The sequence below is a fragment of the Solanum lycopersicum genome, chromosome 3 (assembly GCF_036512215.1).
Source record: "Solanum lycopersicum chromosome 3, SLM_r2.1".
Lineage (NCBI taxonomy): Eukaryota > Viridiplantae > Streptophyta > Magnoliopsida > Solanales > Solanaceae > Solanum > Solanum lycopersicum.
In genome coordinates this window covers 58,649,216-58,669,351 of record NC_090802.1, presented here as the reverse complement: position 1 = coordinate 58,669,351, position 20,136 = coordinate 58,649,216, and the positions used below count along the sequence as shown (strand labels likewise).

The following is a 20,136-nucleotide window of genomic DNA, read 5'->3' as shown; positions in this document are numbered from 1 at the left end:
TAATTATAAATATTGTAAAAAAAATTTGCATACCAATATGATTAAAAAACACATTCTGAAAAATATTAATTAGAGTACTTATATATTTGACTTTAAAAAAAGAAATTATAACAATTAAAAATGAACGAAAGAAGTATTTAATTACGTAAAATAATAATAGTAGTCAAATTTAGAATTTGAAAACATCATTAGTCAAGATAATTTAATAAAATATACCTCTAATTAAGACTATGTTCCATCTCACCTGCTTCTTTTCGAAGATATAAATATAATTTATAAATTTATGATGTCGTTTATCGAATGATTGTTTTCATTTACTTCTATGAAGAACATAATTTATAATTATTAGACCAGTTAATCGGATAGAAATTCAGTTGAACAACATTCATTCATGCTTTGAGCAATCAGAATTTAAAATGAGCAAAAATATAATTAACACTTAGCAGCTCAAAAAAATGAAGAGGCAGAATAAGGCAAATCTAAGTAGTTCAATTGGTTAGGTACCTGAACTTTCGCCAGGTAGTGAAGTTCGATTCCACCTTGTAATCGCCTCCCCCAACCCGGCAAAAAAGGAGGTGACAATGAAGCCAAAAATTAGACGCAAAAGCTGACAAAGAGTAGATTTTCAAAGACCAGTTTCGTTTCGAATTTGCAGTGACCAGAAAAAAATTGACATGCAGTTTTTCACATATTAAGAAGTATTATGTAACTATTCAGGCACAAGTATGGTGCCTCCTCATAATTTAACTACAAAATACTATAGCATACAACAAGAACACAGAAACACGCAGAACGCACACAAGAGTTGTAAGGCCATAAGTTGACTCTTTAACTAGTTGTAAAGCACCCATAATAGAGAAGCAAAAGCCTACTTTGGCCCAGCTGCTAGGTGTACAAAATGGAATTTGGAATAAGCTGCCTCAAACTCTACGAATATGCTTTAGTCATGTGTCTCCCCTTAACCGAGCAATTAGTTCATCCTGCCAACAGTAATTATATAGTGAGGACGTGCATTGAAAGAGAACGACATGCTACAGAATAGGTCAAATATTCAAAAAAAATACATCATTCAAGTAGAAATCAACAACTAAACCTCAATTCCAAACACGTCGGGGGAAAACACATCATACAAGTACTACTTATTATAATGTCCTCAAGGAAAATAAGTTACCGAGTAAAAGTATAATAGTGGACCACAATGAAAACTTCAAAACCTATATAAAATAAAAAGGTTATGCAAATACTTGCCTTCCTTCCTCTCAGTGAAAGACCTTTCTCCTTTAACAAAGCCCGTAGCTTCTCAACAGTCATATTTTGTATTTCAGGTGCACGATTTTTTGAAGTTCCTGCAGGGGTTGAGACCAAGTTTAATGCATCACTAACTGTAAATGATAATGTACAAAAATAAGTAGTTCCAACAAAGACTGCAAAAAAAAAAGAAAATTTGGTCACAGTAGGAAATATTTACAATGAGACCTGAAAAAACATGACGGTGTCTAACTGAGAGTATACTATTTATTGTGCCTTTAAATTTACTTTTCAGGCATGACATGGTAAAGCAAATCAATAAACCTTTTTGTAAGTGGCTTCCACATTCCCAAAGGTTTGGAAAGATGACATTCAATGTCCCCAAAGGAATATATACAGAAATTAGAGCTAAGTCATTTTAATCGCCTTATCTCTTGTCACTCAATGTCCTGAAGATAGATTTCTGGAAGAAGCTGTTATTCACTATCTAGTCTCATAAGATATAATATTATACATGTACTTGATGCTTGACAGCAATCACACAACTTATTATTGGTTGTAAATGATAGGAGTATGATCTTTACCTTCTCATCCAAAATAAATTGGTAGAAATGTTAAGATCTTATAATCCGTCCAAACAAGATTTCAGCAAATTTCTAGAGTAGTTGTAAAGCCACGTGAATTTTTATAATTAATTCAGACTACTTTTCAGTATAAGGATGCAATTCAATTAATTTCGAGTCAGGTGGGACCCGCTCGATAATAACAAAGTAATTGAAACACCTGTAGTTAATATTGGTATAGCTTGAAATAGCTAAGAAAGGATGATAAGAATTAAGGAAAAGACAAAATGAGAAGGAGAATTGAAAACAAGGATTTTAATTCCCTGGACGATGGAATCGATGGTGCAATTAAAAGCAGATGAAGGAATTAAATTAGCTCTTAATAATAAAGACAAATTAAGAAGCAAACTTTAGAACCAAAATAACCACTACTGGCAGTGCCGTCCAGCAGTTAGCATCAAACTCGGCGTCATTTTAGTAAACGCGACGGTTGAGCGTTGTGCCTGTCCTAGTGTGATCCAACTGAAGCAGCCATTCAGAGGCATTTCTGGAGAGAGAAGAATTATTTGTTTGAAACAAATTCTTGGGAGTTAAAGAGTTCCCCACCATAAATTCTACTTTGAGGTGAGTACTAAATGCATTTCGGGAGAGAAGGATTATTTGTTTGGAACAAGTTCTTGGGAGTTAGAGAGAAGGGAGAGCTTCTACTCCATAAATTCTACTCTGAAGTGAGTATTAAATGCATTTCCTAGTAGATTTGGTTCGTTAAATGGCAAATGCATTCCCTAACTCCTCAATATCATGGAAATTATAGATTTTTGACCAAAAACTCAAGGACTCACATCTTGAAAATTCTTGGGTTTGACAAAGAGGTAATCCTTTCACTCCAATCTTGTATATTATGTTGCATGTACATCGTAAACTATACCTTTGAAGAAAGATTCAAATTTAAACACCAATTCATGAAACAATAGAAAGCTAGACTCGAAATTGAAAAGTTTGTTGGTAAGGGAGATGAATAGTGTTAGGTTTGCTTGAACGATATAGTTTAGAGTTTCTAAAGCAGCAACTAGGTTCCATAACAAATGTAATGGAAATTGGAGTTAAAACTCAAGGATTTGACTTGCGAAATGGAAAATAGAGATTTTTTCTAAACTAGTGAAGTTAGTTTTCCCCATTTGTGGGATTACACTGGGTTTGTTGTTGTTGTCTAGTTGGACTTAAGTGTTGTCCACATAGTTGACTTAGTTGGTATTGTTGTGAAGCATTACTGATTTACCTGCGCTCCTATATGTAGATTATGAATTGTTGGCATCTTTGGATCTTTCAAGGGAAGATTTGCAGTTCTTAAAATAACACCCCCTCTCTTCCACTGCAATCCTAGCCTTCTTAACTTTATAACATATACTAGCCCTCCTGCCCACCTATTTTTTCTTCTATTACAAACCTAGTCTTCCCTTATTTTTCAGCAAATAATAATTTTGGTTAAGATTTAGTTCATGACATAACCATTAACTTTTAAAATGAACCGAGGCTGTTTAAATTATACAAAATCAACGATTGGAAGTCATTAGCCATTTAAATATTAGGGCCTCTATACAAACCTATACGTGACTTCCCATTTTAGGATGTCCTACAATATTCCAAGGCAAAATAACTAATAACTTAATACATCCATAAGAACTTCTAGAATGACAATTTAAATTTAAAACCTGATGTGATGTTTCTACAATCAAGATAAATAAATTTTCAACATATAAGTAATATATCCTTCTATTGCTCCTACTAATGTATAATAATCATGTAACATTTTAAATTCCTTTTTGAAACTTAATCAATCAGTAGTATTCATCGAATCATAGCAAATTTTAGAAGTTCTGAAATCAGACTTCACCAAATCCCGACTTACAAAAGAACCAGCAATACTAGTTACACCAAAACAGAACCACCAATCCCAACAAAAAGCAAAGCAGAACCCCATATCTCTTAACAACCATTATGATAATTGTTCTTTTCATCAAATGGTATTTCATCAATGGAAGTGAAGGAGCAGTCTTTTTGCAACAATACTACTGTTCTCTATTTTGTGAACCCAAAAGTTTTAGAGCTGGTATGTAAACTATGCAATATAATTTGAGCTAGAATTTAAGAGTCAAATCGGACAATTTAAGCAAATGAAGTTATGGAGAGCTTAGGGATACTCATTTGTTTCTTTCTTTTTCAGTTTAGCAATAGGATACATTGACAACCACAATAATTCAAGCATCTTTTCAGTGAAAGATCACTGCTTTTAAAAAAATAACACATTTGAATGTACCAACTACTAAGACCGCAAGTGATGATCAATAATGGGCACACCTTGGGCAGAGGCAGCATGGTTACTGGTGGTAGCCTTCTTGGCTAATGCCCTACTATCCAATGCTTTTTCAGCCGCTCTGAAAATTAGATGGTGGCAGGAGATACAAATATGTTAACTGAACAAAGGTACTCTAGCTAGTAAAGGATAGCAATAATACTGAGGTAAGAAAATATGGACAATTACCTTTTTCTACCATTGTCATTTGAGGAAACCCCCTTGCCTTCTTTTGAACTACATTCACCTCTTTGCTTCTTAAGCATGAGAGACCTAATCAATATGTTTTGCTGGTTGGTCTTAATAAGCTGGTCCTCTGCATGTACAACATTTTGTAAAATATATCTAGCAATCCAGATTGACGAACAAAACAATCTAGCCTTGAGGAAGATGATGAATGAGGAAAACTAAAAAGAGGGAAAGAAAGAAAAAAGAGACATCCGAATTGCATCAAGACGCAAGATAGAAGAGATATTTCTATGATTTAACCAACCATGTACTAAATGAGACACAAGAGTGGATATCAATGTTTTACAATGACTTAAGAGTAGAAGTGTAAACAAAAAACTAAGCAATAAAATAACCATATGTAAGTAAATCTGTTCAAAGAACAAGAATAAAAGGAGATTTAGAGACCAAATCAATTTTCACCATAAATAATTTAAAGACATCAATATACAAAAACAGACCCGGAGGTGACGTTTCGTGATCGCAAACATATACTCGCATTCCACCCTGCATAAAGTTTCTAAATTAGTGGAGCTCAAAAGAACATGGAAGAAGCATTATTATATTTCCTGATAGCATCACTTTTCTTTTGATAGTCAAATTATTTTCCAGCTAATGCTGGTCAGCAGATATGATGGTAAGTAAACATGAAGAGGCTAAGGCACACGAATGATATAATCTTAAACTGAAGACAAACGAAGGAAATACAAAGACGATTGTTACTCTAAAGGTGCAAGGAGGACGTTGAACTCAGAAAAGAGGTACCACCTATTATTTATCTTTCGAAAACCTTTCTGATCCTACACTGATTCACGCAGTGTTTAGCATCACCAACTAGTCATTTCTTTTGAACGTAAAACCTTATTATGTCCAGGCTGGGGTTTAACAGTAATCCAAACAACAGCGAAGAAGAGCCAGAACAGTTTCTCAATCCAGATTAACCCTTCTTAAGATAAAATTACTACTGTGTGCATAGCTATGTGTTTGTATCACCATTTTTTTTAATTAAAAGTGTTTTTGTAAAAACACCATGCTGATTATAATACCACATTCAAGGAGTTCTTTCAACATGGAAATCCCTAGAACTGAAGGAAAACAGAATTCCACAATAAGAATAATGAAGACCAAGTCTTGTGCAGTTGATAATAAGAACTTTATTTAGATGTACTGGTATGCTTGGTACAGGCACAAACAGAAGTATCCTACCATTTCCCTCTCTTCGAATTTAAAAATTATAAGTACAGACCTACTATTATTGCGATCCTAATTATTTTGTACACATAAACTTATACTCCGTGTTGTAAGTATATAAAGTTGTATCCGCCTCTGATCTCCCTGAACTCTCTATCTCAAGAATTTATTCCACCATAGATGAAATTAGATAAGTTTGGGACAATTATACAACAGTTATATCTACTCCAAAATATCAAAGAGAACAGTTATATCTACTCGATTATACTATACGGTTCAGCACTGCTATTAAGAAGTATTAATACCACATAAAAGGCGTCAGTAAAGAAAAGGGGAAGAGGGGATGGTGCAAAAGTAAATTAGGGTTTTGGGAGAGAGAAAGAGGAAGTTACCGGAGTAGAGGAGAGGACGTTGGAGGAGAAAAGGCCGCGAGAAGGGAGGCCGGCCAGGTACTTGGCCGCACCGGAAGTTGTGGCATTGTTCGGAGAAATGGATGATGAGGTATCCTCCATAGTTGCCGCTCTGCAAAACTGATTCAAGTTTAGACAGAAAGGAGAAAATACATTTTCCCCCCCCTTAATAGTGGTTCGTGGGGGCGGTAAAATAGAATTTGCTCTCATCTACATTAATTAAATTAGATTACTATAATAGTATCATTTTTTTTAAAAAAAAAATTACTATAAAAGTGGGTATAAGACATCATTTCATTCTTTAAAACTTTGATCAAATAGAATTTCACTGAAATACATTGTCTTACAGATTTTGTCGAAATTACAATTTGAATAATGCATTCTATTATTTATGTATCGTTTGATGAGATGGCGAGTTAACTAACTAATTCTAAGTATTGTTTATATGGGATAATGCCTTAAACTTATGTTATATGTGAAATTTGAAAAAGAATCGAACCACAAAAATCTCTAAGTTTATTTTTCAATGCTCAACATAGTGACTTTTCCAATCATATTATATCGATGAAAAGTATTAACCCAACTAAGGACTTCAGTTGAAAACATGACGTTAGAATCCTATCCAAGTTTATTCATCTAATTCATTAATATTTATATTGAGCAGTTATACTGCAAGAATAATATTAATCTGAATGTCAAACTTCTTTTAATGCATAAACTAAAATTTTTACACAAAATGAATTTTTTAGCTAAGCATAGTTAAGGATAAATATGACTCAGAGTGATGAATATGAACGATGGATTCAAAAAAAAACTGTCAGATGCAATGAAACCTTACGAGTAAGATAAAATTTGACTGTACCAAGAAATAATTAAAGGTAATTTGGAGGAATATATCTATAAAATAATAATCGTCTTTTACCTTTTACTTGATGAAGCAATATTCCTACATCCCATCATCAAGGCATTCAATGCTATAATTGGTACAACATGCAATACATAATCAATAATAGTGTCTACTAACCTACAAGTAACCCAAATCAATATGCCAACTCTTACCATCAAAATTTCAGACTACTTTAGAATCACTTTCAACTGTTCGTATCCACTTGGAAATTATTACCAGCATGATAAACCTTCCAACCTCTAAAATCACTAGAAAACCACTGCAGAATTTACCAGTCCTTCCCCGGGCTTAGAAGGACCCTTGATAAATTTAAATCCTTCCCTGCCTTTGGCTTCATCTGAAAAGCTTGCACAACAGCTAATCCACCAGGACAAACGGTGAAGTTTTGATCCGGCTTCTTGAATTTTAAGGGGCGCGTTAGTATTTTTGGATAAATATCAGTATCCAAACTCATGAATACCCCCAATGAAGAATTGCTTCCACATACACTACCTGCAAGTACACATGTCCAGTTCATTTCTGGGCCGTTGCCTCCAAATCAGACAAGATTTTTCTCATCTCCTCATAGTAAGGCCATTTATCCTGTCTTTTCTCGTCACTCTTGTTTTCCTGTTACAGAAAGCAAAGACGTTGATAAAAGTAGCCTCCCAAACAGAAAATGTCTCCACAAGAATTTCAACAGGATGCAGGTGAAAGGGGCGAATCTTCATCTAAAAGGAAATATATAAATATTTCATGTGTAGAAATTTGTATTAGCAATATCCGTGTATTTACAATTCAAGATATGGATAAATCTTATTTCTCCCCCTTTTCCCCCTTGAAGAGGTCACAACACACCATACACAAGGGTATATTTATCCCTATTTTCATTTCTATGTCCTCAGACAGAAATAATGTGATATCCTAAAAACAAGTTCTAAAAAGGATAATCAAAATGCATTGTTTATTGTAAATTTGTTTCTCCCAATATTGTTTGAGCATGCTAATCAGCACAACCAAGTAAATGTACATATGCTCAAGGAGAACACAAGAATCAGAAATACTCACCTCATACTTTTGAACCAAAGAAGCCCAGAGAGATTTACACTGTCCAGGACTTCGATCGACTCCAATAGAAAGTAAATTTGAAGATATCTCTTCCCATAGTGCCATTCGTCCACGAACAACTTGGAATTTGCTGTGGAGTTCCCCGCGCAACATAATCAATTTCTTTATCTCATCATGTTTCCATCTGTTTCTCTTCAAAGGCTTGGAAGATTTCATCATAGATTGTGGAAAGCCAGAATCAACTTGAATGCTCTCTTTTCTGGACGATTCTGATTCCTCCTGTGTTGAAGCGCCAAATCTACCTTTTTTCAATTGATCAAGCAATGTTGATGATAGAATAGACTTCGAAGAATCATCTGATTTTACCTCAGCGGTAGAATATTCATCCAGTGAGTTTGCACTTGAAGTAGTTGCTCCATCATGCATAAGTCTCTCAATATCCATATCATCACCTGCACGTAAAAGTTAGGGAAGAAATGACGGCAGAATTTAAGCATGCATTGGATGCTTAAGATCAAATCATATCAGAAGACAAAATCAACAAGCAATTTCCGATGTAATATCTATCCACCAACTAATGAAATCGTCTCCAGAAAAGAAATATAAAAGATGCTACTTTCATGATGTACAAGCATACTTTAAGTCAGCAATGGCATGCAATTTAGACATAGAAAACATGTGAGTTTTTTTCTTTTTTGGTGCTACACACATGCCCTGAGAATTCCATTGTAGAGAGCAGATATCAAGCAATTGTTTTTTATTTGGGGGGGGGGGGGGGGGGGGGTCTCTTGAAGACCAAAAAGGTCAAAGTAGTAAAAACGTCTGGATAGAACCAAATCTCCTACTTTTCACCATCTAAAGGGCTTTTAAATCAACCCCTTTCAGCACTTGGCATGTTCATGACATATATCAACAAATTCTAACATAACAAACTATATGTGACCCCTAAATATAATTCAGTTCAAGCAATGTTCCAGTTCTACTCAAAATTCCTATATACCAACGGGCAACCACCCTACCCTCTAGGCTTATTGGGCCATTTTGTGAATGTCAAAAGCAATTATATCAAGAAGATCACAGCATACGAACCCGAAGATGATTACTTTGCCTAACATCTAATCAGATTAGAAAACCACAGAATGCATTGGAAAGAATCACTGAACTATTTCATTGGAAAGAAGCATGAGAGGAACAAACCTTTCACTTGCTCAACTGCATCATCAACTGGATAGCCATTGCCATTACCTCCTTCTGCACGTGCCCCACTTGCCTGTCTTCTTTTCTGATCTTCATCCAATACATTTCTAAGTGCTGAAATTCCAAAACCTACATGTGATTTTCCAGAAAGTTTTCCATTGATTTCATCAGCCAGAACTCCTGCAGGATTCTCAAAGGCAACGGCAATAACCTCAGGTCTTTTACTACTGTATTTCCTGACCAATTTCCTAAGAACTTCAGACACGGTTCTTTCCATGTGGGACAATGGGCAGTTCAATGGACAGCTTGAAAGTGAAGCATGTGCAGCTTTATGGAGCACATCCAGAAGTTTCCCTTTGTCAAGCCACAAGCAGCGTGTGGTTATTCTTATTTTTCCCTTCAAAGCTTTCTCTGTCATACCATCTGTGGATTGAGGACGCAATATTTCCATACTGCATTCCAGATATCTTACACATATTAGTATCACAAGGTGGAAAAATATGTGATGCATCACAAGCTAGAGAAAATTACCTGACCACTATAATACCATCCGAAGCAATTCTAAGTCTCTCATCAATACAAAGTTCAGCAGCTGTACCAAAGGCTTTGTCACCATCACTATACATCAACTGCAAAAAAAAAAAAAAAACTAGTTCAGTCTAGAAACAAGATGAAAGAGTGCAGTCTTTATTTGCACAGTGAGAAAGTAAGAAACCTGCAACTTTTCCTTTCCCAAGGAAATGAAACCATTGGATAGAACTTTTCTGTTCCTCAAATGGGAGATTCCAAGCATCTCTCCGTTCTTGATAACCTATTCACACACAGTTACAATAACAGGGGTCACTTTAAATCAGCATCGAGAATGAACTGAAAAGGCTTAACAACAATGCTTATGATACAAGACTGAATCATTCTCTCACTGCAGATAATTCCCAATGCTTGGAGCCCACTCATCCCCTTAGTCATTCTTCAAGTCTATACATTCATGTATTTTTGAATAATCATCAAAATAAATAGGATTTCACTTCTTGCATCCCATAGGGGGAGGCTGGAAATTGAACCATGTGTAATAAAATCACTCTTTGGTTGGTCAGCTTCGATCTAATTCAGGTAAATAGAATATCAGTTGAAACAGTTGAATCCTTCATTAGAAGCTTTAGACACTCACTAGGACCATTGGTCAAAGAAAAGCTAATGATGCAGAGAATATATCTAGCTTTCCTCAAAGACTACCTTTTTTTTAAAGATAATTATCATGAGAGATTTAACTTAGCTTTCCTCAAAGACTAAATCTATCAACAGTCTTTGTATGCAACACATTGCATATTCGACAAACTTTCCTCGAAGACTATATCTAGCTTTGGCAAAAATCTGTTCACTGACAAGGGAGGTATAGTCTAGTGGAAAGGGTCATCAATCTCTAACCATGAGGTTGGGCTTCAATTCACCAAGAAAGTAAAGTGGGAAAATCCATAATTTGACTCCTGGGCTTGGTGGGGGTGACATGAATCTCAAAGAATATATGTGGGTGGGTGGGTGGGGGAACTGGGGGGGGGGGGGGGGGGAGGACAAAAAAAGGACAATCACCCAGTGAGATATCTACATCTGACCATATAGACATGCTTTCATCGTGATACGGTTCCCTAAAATTATAAGAATAGAAGAATGCCATTATGGATAAATTCAAGTATTCAAAAAGATATGCCCGCAACACACCTTAGATCCAACGGCTACATGTCTATACAATTTGAAGGTACTTGAAGCAATAAGCATTATTAATCAAACATCCAAATAAACCATACAACTTACAGCTGTATGCCGAATTCCAGTTGATTTCCCCAATAATTCATGCTCTTTAAGGAATAAGAGCTCGCCATGGACTGGAAGAAAATGTTGCGGCTTCACAATCCTTAGAACTTCTTCCTTCAGAATGGGAAATCCATCATCAATATTGCAGCTTAGACATTGAGTATGAAATTGAAAAAATGGATAAATCTTTTTTTAGGAAAAACAAATATACGGAATGAGAACTGTGTCATGCTCTGGTATATAATCTGAGAAACCAAAATTCTTCTCCTCCCTTTCTTTGTTTCTCTAAAGCACAAAAGATGCATAAAAATGAAAATCACATCTCCCCAGCCCTGCCGCTTCTCTCTTCAATATGTCTTCCATCCACGGGCAACCATTTGGAACTAACAAATTTTAGTCAGCTTAGGAAAAGTTCCCGCAGAGCGATTCACTTACCCTTTCCTCAAAATATCCCTTTTCTTGTTACTATATAAACCAAACCTTCATTTCTAGTCACAACATACTACAACAACAACAACTACATATATAGCTTAGTACCCCAAGTGGGGTCTGCTCCAACCCTGACGGGTAGAGAAATTATTTCTAATAGATCCCCAGCTCAAGGAAAGCAAAAATGCAACATTTATGGAGACACAAGCAGTAACAATAGGAACAATCATAGGATAGTAATGAATCGATGCATAAAAGACAACAAGTAGTAAACTAAGCATGAGAAATACTGAAATAGTGAAATTATAAAAATACCAATACTAATACTACTAGCAAGAAAGACAAGATCTGAAACTATATACTACTAGCCTTCTGCCCGAAACCTCGACCTCCCCACCTCCTATCATGGGTCAAGTCCTAGGTAAGCTGAAGACTTGTCATATCTTGTCTAATCACCTCCCCCAAGTACGTTTTTGGCCTAACTCTACCTTTCCAGATCCTCCAGTGTCAACCTCTCACACCTCCTCACTAGAGTGTCTATGCATCTCCTCTTGACATGTCCAAACCACCCTCAGCCTTACATCCCACATTTTGTGCACCACGGAGGCCACTTATATCTTGGCCCGAATATCTTCATTTTTTTATCATATCTCTCCTAGTAAGCCCACACATCTATCTAAACATCCTCATTTCCACAAATTTCATCTTCATGACATAAGTTCTTAACTAGCCAACATATTACCTCATACAACAAAGTCGGTCAAACTACTACTTTGTAGAACATACTTTAACATCTTAGTGACACCTTCTTATCACATAAGACACCAGATGCTAGACTCCATTTCAACCACCCCGTACATATGTGATGTGTGATATCCCCGCTAATTTCCCGATTACCTAGGATAATAGGACCTAAGTGCTTGAAGCTCCCTTTATTGGAGATTACTTGAGAATCCAACCTCACTTCCACGTCAGCTACACAAGGCAAATCACTGAATTTGCACTACACTTACTATGCCTTAGTCATGCTCAACCTGAAACCTTTAGACACCAAGGTCTATCTCCATACCTCTAGCTTGTCGTTAACTCTGCTATGCATCTTATCAATCATTACAATGGCATCAACAAACAGCATGCAGCAAGGCACCTTCCCTAGAATGTGTCGTCAGTCGTGTCAATTCATCCATCGCTAAAATAAATAAAAACGGGCTAACTTTTTTTATTGTCACAATGTTATGAAAGAATATGCACATGATCTGATAACCAACTTTTTATTTTGCTTCTATTAAGTGGAAGCAAGAATGATACCCAGATCACCGTTATGTTAGTGAATGAGAGTCAGACTCAGCCAAAGAAGATCTAACAGGTACAACTTCTACTAGCTTCTACCAGAAAAAGGAAAAACTCAAGATAAAGTTGTCATCACTAAATGGGACTCGAGAGGGTCAACAAATGAACCATTTTCATAACAGCTATTGTGATTCAGTAAGCTTGAGATTAGATACACACACACACACAAAAAAAAAAAAAAAGCCTTACTCCTTGCAATACAATTTTTCACTTAAAAGAAGATTTTACCAGCTCTTCGCGATGAGCATGGCCGGATGTATGGAGCAGCTCATTCTTTCCCATCACTATAGTTGATCCAATATCTGATATACGGTTCAACATTTGCATCACCCGGGTATCATTACCAGGAATCACCTATAAAAAAAATTGTGTAGCTGATTATGGCAGTTCAAGAATGTTATCAATTATCTTTCTGCAAACTTAAGACTTACAAAGAACACCTCAAGGAATCTTTATCTTAAATAGTTTCAAAAGAGACAAAAAGCATTAACAAAAATCAAGAAGATATGTTCCTTTTACCATATCAAATCCCAAAAAAAAATAAAAAAAATCAAGAAGATATGGTCCTAAGTATTCATCATATAAATAGGAAAGAGAAATTCAAGAAAAAGAATATTCAAAGTAACCAAATATTGACTATCCTAACTAGTTCATCATGCAAGCAAAGGAAACAGTGCAAGGATTCAAATCAAGACGACGTTCTGTCAACCTTATTCTATGGAAATTTATCCCCAATAGAATCTTACTTTGCATCTCTTCCCTGTGTTTGTTTCACTTTTACTATTTTTGTTTGGTGTTGGAAGGAGTCTCAGCAACATGATACTATTCAGCTCACAAAGTGGAAATTTTATAGTTCACATCATTTAGAGTAGATGTTCTTTGCAAAGCTACTAATCAATAAAACCACCTAATTTCACATGGCAGAGATATTGTAAAGCAAATAAGCTCTATTAGAGGTAAAGCATACAAACTCTTTACACTAAACATGCTGATCATGAGGTACTAACAGGAAGCATGAAATGGCAACAACAAAGCACAAGAAGAGCTATCTAGGGAGAAGCTACAAACACCAAGACTAAAAATCATAGACCATCAGTACATTGGCTGAAAGGAGATAAAAAGGTTGGTAGAAGAAGACCGAGAATAAGACTCTTCCCTTTGGCTGGGATGCATGTATCAAATAGTCTCTCAATGGAATCAGAACTAAGGCATTAGAAGAGTAAAGTTAATATGACAAAGTTAAGACATGGATGATGTTAATTAATTAGAACATCAGCGGATAATAGGAATCCTGAGAATGAATTTTGTCATGAACGAAAAAAATCACATTGCCAGGAGTAAAACAATGCAATTTATACGGTACCTTGGCTGAATATAAAACTAGATCTTCTTTGTTTAATTTGAGTGAGTGACTACTTCCATATGAAGCAAGATTCAACGCAGCACGTGGTTCTGCCTGACACAACAGAGACTAGGTTACATATTCTGTAATTGAATCTTGCAAAGCTGGCAGACACATCAACAATACTTACTTGAGAACCTGTTGTCACAATCAGCAAATCTTTTGGGGCATAAGCGTCAATATCTTCCACCTTTACCTGAATTAGAGTGTGTAATTATGAGTGGGGAAGAATTAGAATATGAACAGTGGAATTATTAGGAAGAAATTTAGGAAAATAGGCACTGTTACAAATTGAAAATATCCTTTTCATATTTCACTAGTTGCTCTACACAGATTAGACAATGATATCATTCAAAAATTTGAGTGATAATCCTCACTCAATGAATGCTCAAGGTGTTTAGCTACATCTATCCTCAGATCGAGCAAGACATTTGACCTGGATTCTTCAACTTTAACAGAGTATCAGATTCAAAGAGAAGACAAAATGTAACGAAGTTGTATGACAAGGAAAGGCAGGAAACTCCACCTCCCTTTCTTATCCTTCCTCCCCACCCACATCCCTGGTCCAGAAGATCAGAAAAGAAGATAAAAGGAACAAACAAGGCTTGTTTAGCCCCCCCATTTTTTTTAATAACCGTGGTATCTAAGCCAGCTTGCACGCATCTCGACTAATTCCACGGGTTATCTCCCACCTCCTACCAGCAGGTACCAAGGCTTTGCATCCCAACACATTTCAATTCAAGTAACATTTGGACAAGCCAATAACCCGCCAATTTATTAACTTGGCCCATTTTGACCCACCCAAATTCAACACAATCCGTCCATTTGACACCTCTAGTGTAATCACAAAATCTCATAGAATCTATAAAGTCACACCATTGAGGAAGTGACCCCTCCACTAGAAATACTCTTTATGGCTTTAAGATGACCAAAGTGTCCTTCGCATATGATGTCAATGAATACAATTCTGGGTGATGGTGGAAATAAAGTTAATTTCAATGCATGATAAATATTAGGTAAAATTCCGGATATATCATCTTAATACAACTGAAATAAGAGTTTTTTTTTAAAATCCTCACCTTGTCTTGTATCGATTTTATACAACCCTCTACCATTTATATTTTTTCTTATGGTTTACACAACTATGGCATAGAAAAATATGTAAGTCGAGACTTGTAAGCTTAACAATCTTGTACAATTGTGCATGTTAAATAGCATATGAGGTTCTTTGCAAGAAAAAGTGATGTCCTCTACTCATAGGAGACCTTGACAACTTAGGCCAGTTAGGCCATTACCAGAGTTGATGGGTCGATTGGTGCCTTCCCGTCTTTCCATGCAGCGTCAAGATATGTCCTCAAAGACATGCCAACAAATACCTATTAAACCAATCATGTCATAATCTGAATCTGGGACAGAAAAGATAGTCTATACAATACTAAAAGATCATGAGAACATGTGAGAGACTGTATACCAGCTTTCTGCCGGTCAAGTCAGCTGCAGCTTTCACACTGCCAAGACGATGAATGTTAGATGCAAACTGGGTAGTGATAACCCTTCCTTTGGCAGCTGAAATGCGCCTCAGCAACGAATCTGCAACTACAGTTTCACTGAGTGTCCTTCCAGGGGAAAGGACATTTGTTGAATCACTCATCATCTGGGGAAAAAAAAGTACTCCTCAATAATTTCTTTTATGTTTGCTTCAATGAGAAAACATATCCTCCATTTTTTCGTCCATTAAGTTAAACATAACAGAATGATGAAAAAATAAATAGAGGTGTATGCACATAAGGCAAATAGGGATATAGGATTAAAGATAAATTGAATATCCACAGCTGTCCCTGGAAAAAAAGATCCAACAACATATGCAAAAAAATGTACATGTGCAAACTTGAGAATAAGAGATTTATAAACTCAAACGTTAACATAGTTAAGAAAGACATAACAAATTATGCATGAGAGACAGGAGAGAAGATTGCAGGTCAAGAATGTAACAAGGGGTGAAAGTAACACTATATTTGAGGCAAGCTATGAAATAATTTCCAGTTATGAAGCAAGGAACGAGTATAATCAAGAGACATGGGATGCTATATGCATCACATGTTCAAAGCATATATACCAAAATATAAAATAAAAGACATTTTTCTATATAAGACGTATTGTTTATAGCAGAGAAAAGTTAAAATTACGAAACTGTGGTAGGCAAATCTGCATGTTAAGAGAGAGAGAGAGAGACTGAGCTCAGAACAGGGTGGGAGAATATGCATCATATATATGCATGTATACACTCAATAAAAGAACCTAAAATCATCCAAAAATAACACATAATATACAGCTGAATATTTAAAGGAAAAATGAAGGAGTTCAAAGAAGATGTATATAAGGATGTACATGTCATCTAACTGAATAGCAGTTGCAGTTTACTACTACAGAAAGTAAATAGTAATTCATTTGCCGACCATACAGTCTTCAAGCCCCTCAATATGTACAACTTCAACATTATTTCAACAGGTTGAATTGAGTCATTCTAAAAGTAATACATTTAATTGAAAAGAAGTAATTCCTTAATACGATACTATCCGTACCAAAGTAACACCTTCTTTTGAAAGTTCCTCAAGGGCCTCGCGGTCAAAAACCTTCCCATCGAGTGGTGACTCGTCTATCTGTAAAAGACAGAATACTCATAATGCTACCAATCAAAAAAGAATACTCATAGGGTAAGATAAAGATCATAAATCTAAACATTTTTTCAGGATGACTTATAAGGAGGACACAGTGTAATACCTTCCAGTCACCTGTATGGAGGATGGTACCATCAGAACAACGTAATACTATTCCACTACAATCTGGAATAGAATGGGTAACCGTTATAGGTTCTACCTCAAAGGGGCCAGCCGTAAATTTCCTTCTTGTTTTAAATACCTTAAGCCTAGATGGAACAAATATCCCAAACTCCTTCAGTCGCTTCTTAATTAGCTGATTACAAAATAATAAAGATACTTAGTTCAACAGAAATTGACATGTAACACTGTTGAAAAGTTAACAGCAAAGAACATGATGTTCCAATAAATAAGTATGCAACAGTAGCCAGTAGGTATTGGTGTCTCAATTTGTGTGTATGGGTTTTGGATCATGCTCCGAGAAAATTGAATAAGCTTTGCAGGCTGAGCCTATGAGATAGTATACCAACGACTAGACCTTGTTCATTTTTAGAAACGGACCACTTCACCTTGTCCATTTTAATAACAATAAGAAATCCATCCAACCACTTATAGGAAAGAGAAAAGGAAAAGAAGAAAAGAGAAAAGAACAGAAAGGAAATTAAAGAAGAAGATCAGACGGCTGAGAGAGAGAGAGAGAGACCAAGGATAACAAATATAATAGTCAATAGATGAAGGAATTTCACTTTTTATATTTTTTGAGAAGGAAAAAATATGGAAGACAAATGAATGCAAGACTAATGAATGCAAGACTGAAAAGACGAAAAATCAAGTAATTTCAGATTTGCCTTTGCTTGGTAGGAGAGAGAAGACGAAAAATTTTGTTCTGTTACTGTATCTCAAGGATAAGCAGATACAGTATGTTTTCAACCATTTCTGAAAAAATTGGTTTCCACTTCAATCAGAGATCTTCTCCTTTTCTTCTTTTGAGATAGAAGGCAGATTATGGTTTTATGAATTTAGGCTTCAAAATACCATCCTTGTGAACATAGGATTACGATATAACCAAGAGCAGTCAAGAAAACTCATAGGATCTTAACAAACCTCCATTGTAAACGACGATGCAAAAATCGGTGTATGAGAATCCAGAGCAGGAATTACCTGTTAGGATAAGAGATGTCAAGGCAATATAAACTGAGCAAAATACACACAAGCATATTTGGCAATTGAACAAGAGGAACTGAAACACCAAAAAATACACTCCATGCATAAGAAAAGGCTAACACCAAACAATGCATAAAGGAGCGTGGTATGGTAAGGATGAGATTTTACTGAACCTATCAAATAAAGGACCTCAGATACATGACTGAACCTATCAAATAAAGGACCTCAGATACATGACCTATAGACAGCAGGATAAGTTCTGTATGACATACATTAGTTGCTTAGAAAATGATAGAAGTATGATTCTCTAAATTAGATCCAGTGTAGTACATAGTCCCTGAACTGAATATGCAAATATATTTCCATCAGTACACATAAAAATATGAACAGATTAGAACAGAAACTTTACCCACGGCAGCGCACCGATGTGGTCTTCATGTCCATGGGTTATAATAACTGCTTCAATTTTGTGGCTCCATTTCTTAATAAATGTTGTATCAGGAATAATCTTCTGGACACCAGGCTCATCATAGCTGGAGAGGCATCCAATAAGATCCCAAGTCAGCCCATGACAAAGAAATATGGACAATGTAACTACATTCAAAGCCTAACACAGCTAGTACCATCTAAGGAAAGAAATTCTTTAGATAACTTTTCATTACCAGTAGGAACTTTTAACTTATACATAAAAGTTAAGAAGAGCTTTCAGTAGGAAAAGATGACTGGACCCCAGGACCTCTACCATTAGATGAATGACTATAACAGAAAGAGTAATCAAAGAAGATTCATTAAAGGGAGATTCTGCAAAAGTTTCTACACAGCAATATCATTGTTAAAAAGTTGCACGAATGGCCAGTTTGTAACACCTACCCTGGGAACATTATTCCAGCATCAATAAGAATATAACGATCATAATTTCCAACAAGCATGCAATTCATCCCAATTTCTCCCAGACCACCAATAGGAAGAACACGTAGAGGTGGGCCATCAGACCCTTCATAGAATTGTTCCATCCTTCGTTGGACAGAATCATCAATGCTTCTTCCAGCACCCTCCAATTTATCGGGTCTTTTACGAGGACCTTTTGATCCACGTATGCCTGAAATGACACCAACTTTCAGCAATAAATAGAATAAACAACTTTCAACAAAGTTCTTCCCAGCAGCACCTTCAAGACTGCTATGGGATGTAACAACTTAGAAGCAAGGAACATCTCCAGGCTAAATCATTTCATATTAACACTGCTCATAGTGTGTGTATGTGTGACTAAGCAGACAATTTACTCACAGGTAATGCAAGAAAAGGTATAATATATGTTTGTAAGTGTATTCATAATCAATGATACATCTACTGACTTTACAACTGTAAGGGACTTCATAGCATACTGTGAAAATCAAGGATAACATTACAGTGATTAAGTCAATCTCAAACACGATACGAACTGCAACCAGTAACTGGAACCAATTCAATAATGTTTATTACATACGAGGCAACAATTTACCCACTAAAAATAGCTAAGCATTTAAATTGCTATTACTTCATTTCCTTCGTAGTTCTATTCGCTCGGGAAAAATCATTGTTTCATCAAAATGAACAGATTACTTTCTAATACTCCAAAATTTCTCATTCCATCACTTCACTCTTATCATTATTCATTACTTCAATTCGAAAACAAACCAAAAAAAAAAAAAGGAAGGCAAAGTAAAAACGGCATGTACCTATAGAAGAAGTAGATGGAGTATAGCAAGAAATAAAATGTTTTCTAGGGTTTAGCTGATGACATAGTTTGTACGGACAGAGTGAAATAGCACTGAAAGCGGCGGCCATTTGTATGAATGCTCCGGCACTGGTTACTCCCAACTACTGTTGAAGGTATCGGAATGGCTGTTTACAGGTAACAGAGAAATATGTGGAGGAATTCGAGAGCTTATTGCTCCGGCAACTGCTGAGGGTTTAAGGAGGAGGAGGAGCGGGAAATGGAGAGTGTAGTGTATTTAGCAGAGCGAGAGATAAAGGGGAAAGAAGAAGATTTTGTTTGCTGAAAGACAATGTGACCGTAAAAATATCTTTCTTATCGGTTTGGCTTTTGCTTAATGGGAAAACTGAAAAGATTAGAGGGATGACGGAAGGCACGTGACTACGCAAATTTTATTTGAGAAAAATAAACAAATACAAATGCTT

At 35.9% G+C, this 20,136-nt stretch overlaps 2 protein-coding genes across 2 annotated transcripts; both read right to left on the bottom strand.

The window, feature by feature from the left end:
* Positions 1-622: 622 nt before the first annotated feature.
* LOC101263894 (protein LOWER TEMPERATURE 1) lies at positions 623-6,196 on the bottom strand. Its single transcript, XM_004236286.5, has 6 exons — positions 5,976-6,196; positions 4,854-4,899; positions 4,354-4,480; positions 4,170-4,246; positions 1,249-1,346; positions 623-980 (listed from the first exon to the last, which is right to left on the bottom strand). Exons 1-6 carry the CDS (start codon positions 6,093-6,095, stop codon positions 945-947), a joined length of 504 nt encoding a protein of 167 aa, XP_004236334.2. The 5' UTR covers positions 6,096-6,196; the 3' UTR covers positions 623-944.
* Positions 6,197-6,865: 669 nt separating this feature from the next.
* On the bottom strand, positions 6,866-20,019 carry LOC101264202 (ribonuclease J). The gene is made up of 18 exons (XM_010320757.4): positions 19,674-20,019; positions 18,826-19,054; positions 18,365-18,488; positions 17,896-17,952; positions 16,916-17,107; positions 16,717-16,794; positions 15,606-15,788; positions 15,430-15,510; positions 14,265-14,330; positions 14,096-14,188; positions 12,961-13,086; positions 10,954-11,067; positions 9,860-9,955; positions 9,676-9,773; positions 9,145-9,596; positions 8,314-8,399; positions 7,948-8,226; positions 6,866-7,509 (listed from the first exon to the last, which is right to left on the bottom strand). The coding sequence occupies exons 1-18, from the start codon at positions 19,780-19,782 to the stop codon at positions 7,414-7,416; spliced, it is 2,559 nt and encodes an 852-aa protein (XP_010319059.2). The 5' UTR covers positions 19,783-20,019; the 3' UTR covers positions 6,866-7,413.
* Positions 20,020-20,136: the final 117 nt, after the last annotated feature.

What these genes read in the sequence shown, in the direction of transcription:
- LOC101263894 (XM_004236286.5), bottom strand. Translation starts at nt 6,095, where the DNA reads ATGGAGGATACCTCATCATCCATTTCTCCGAACAATGCCACAACTTCC. An exon ending in AATGACAATGGTAGAAAAAG is followed by an intron (nt 4,247 to 4,353) that starts GTAATTGTCCAT and finishes TCTAATTTTCAG; the next exon opens with AGCGGCTGAAAAAGCATTGG. An exon ending in TTTCACTGAGAGGAAGGAAG is followed by an intron (nt 981 to 1,248) that starts GCAAGTATTTGC and finishes TACTGTTGGCAG; the next exon opens with GATGAACTAATTGCTCGGTT.
- LOC101264202 (XM_010320757.4), bottom strand. Translation starts at nt 19,782, where the DNA reads ATGGCCGCCGCTTTCAGTGCTATTTCACTCTGTCCGTACAAACTATGT. An exon ending in CAAAAGAAGGTGTTACTTTG is followed by an intron (nt 15,789 to 16,716) that starts GTACGGATAGTA and finishes TTTTTTCCCCAG; the next exon opens with ATGATGAGTGATTCAACAAA. An exon ending in ATGAATATTCTACCGCTGAG is followed by an intron (nt 8,227 to 8,313) that starts GTAAAATCAGAT and finishes GCTTCAACACAG; the next exon opens with GAGGAATCAGAATCGTCCAG.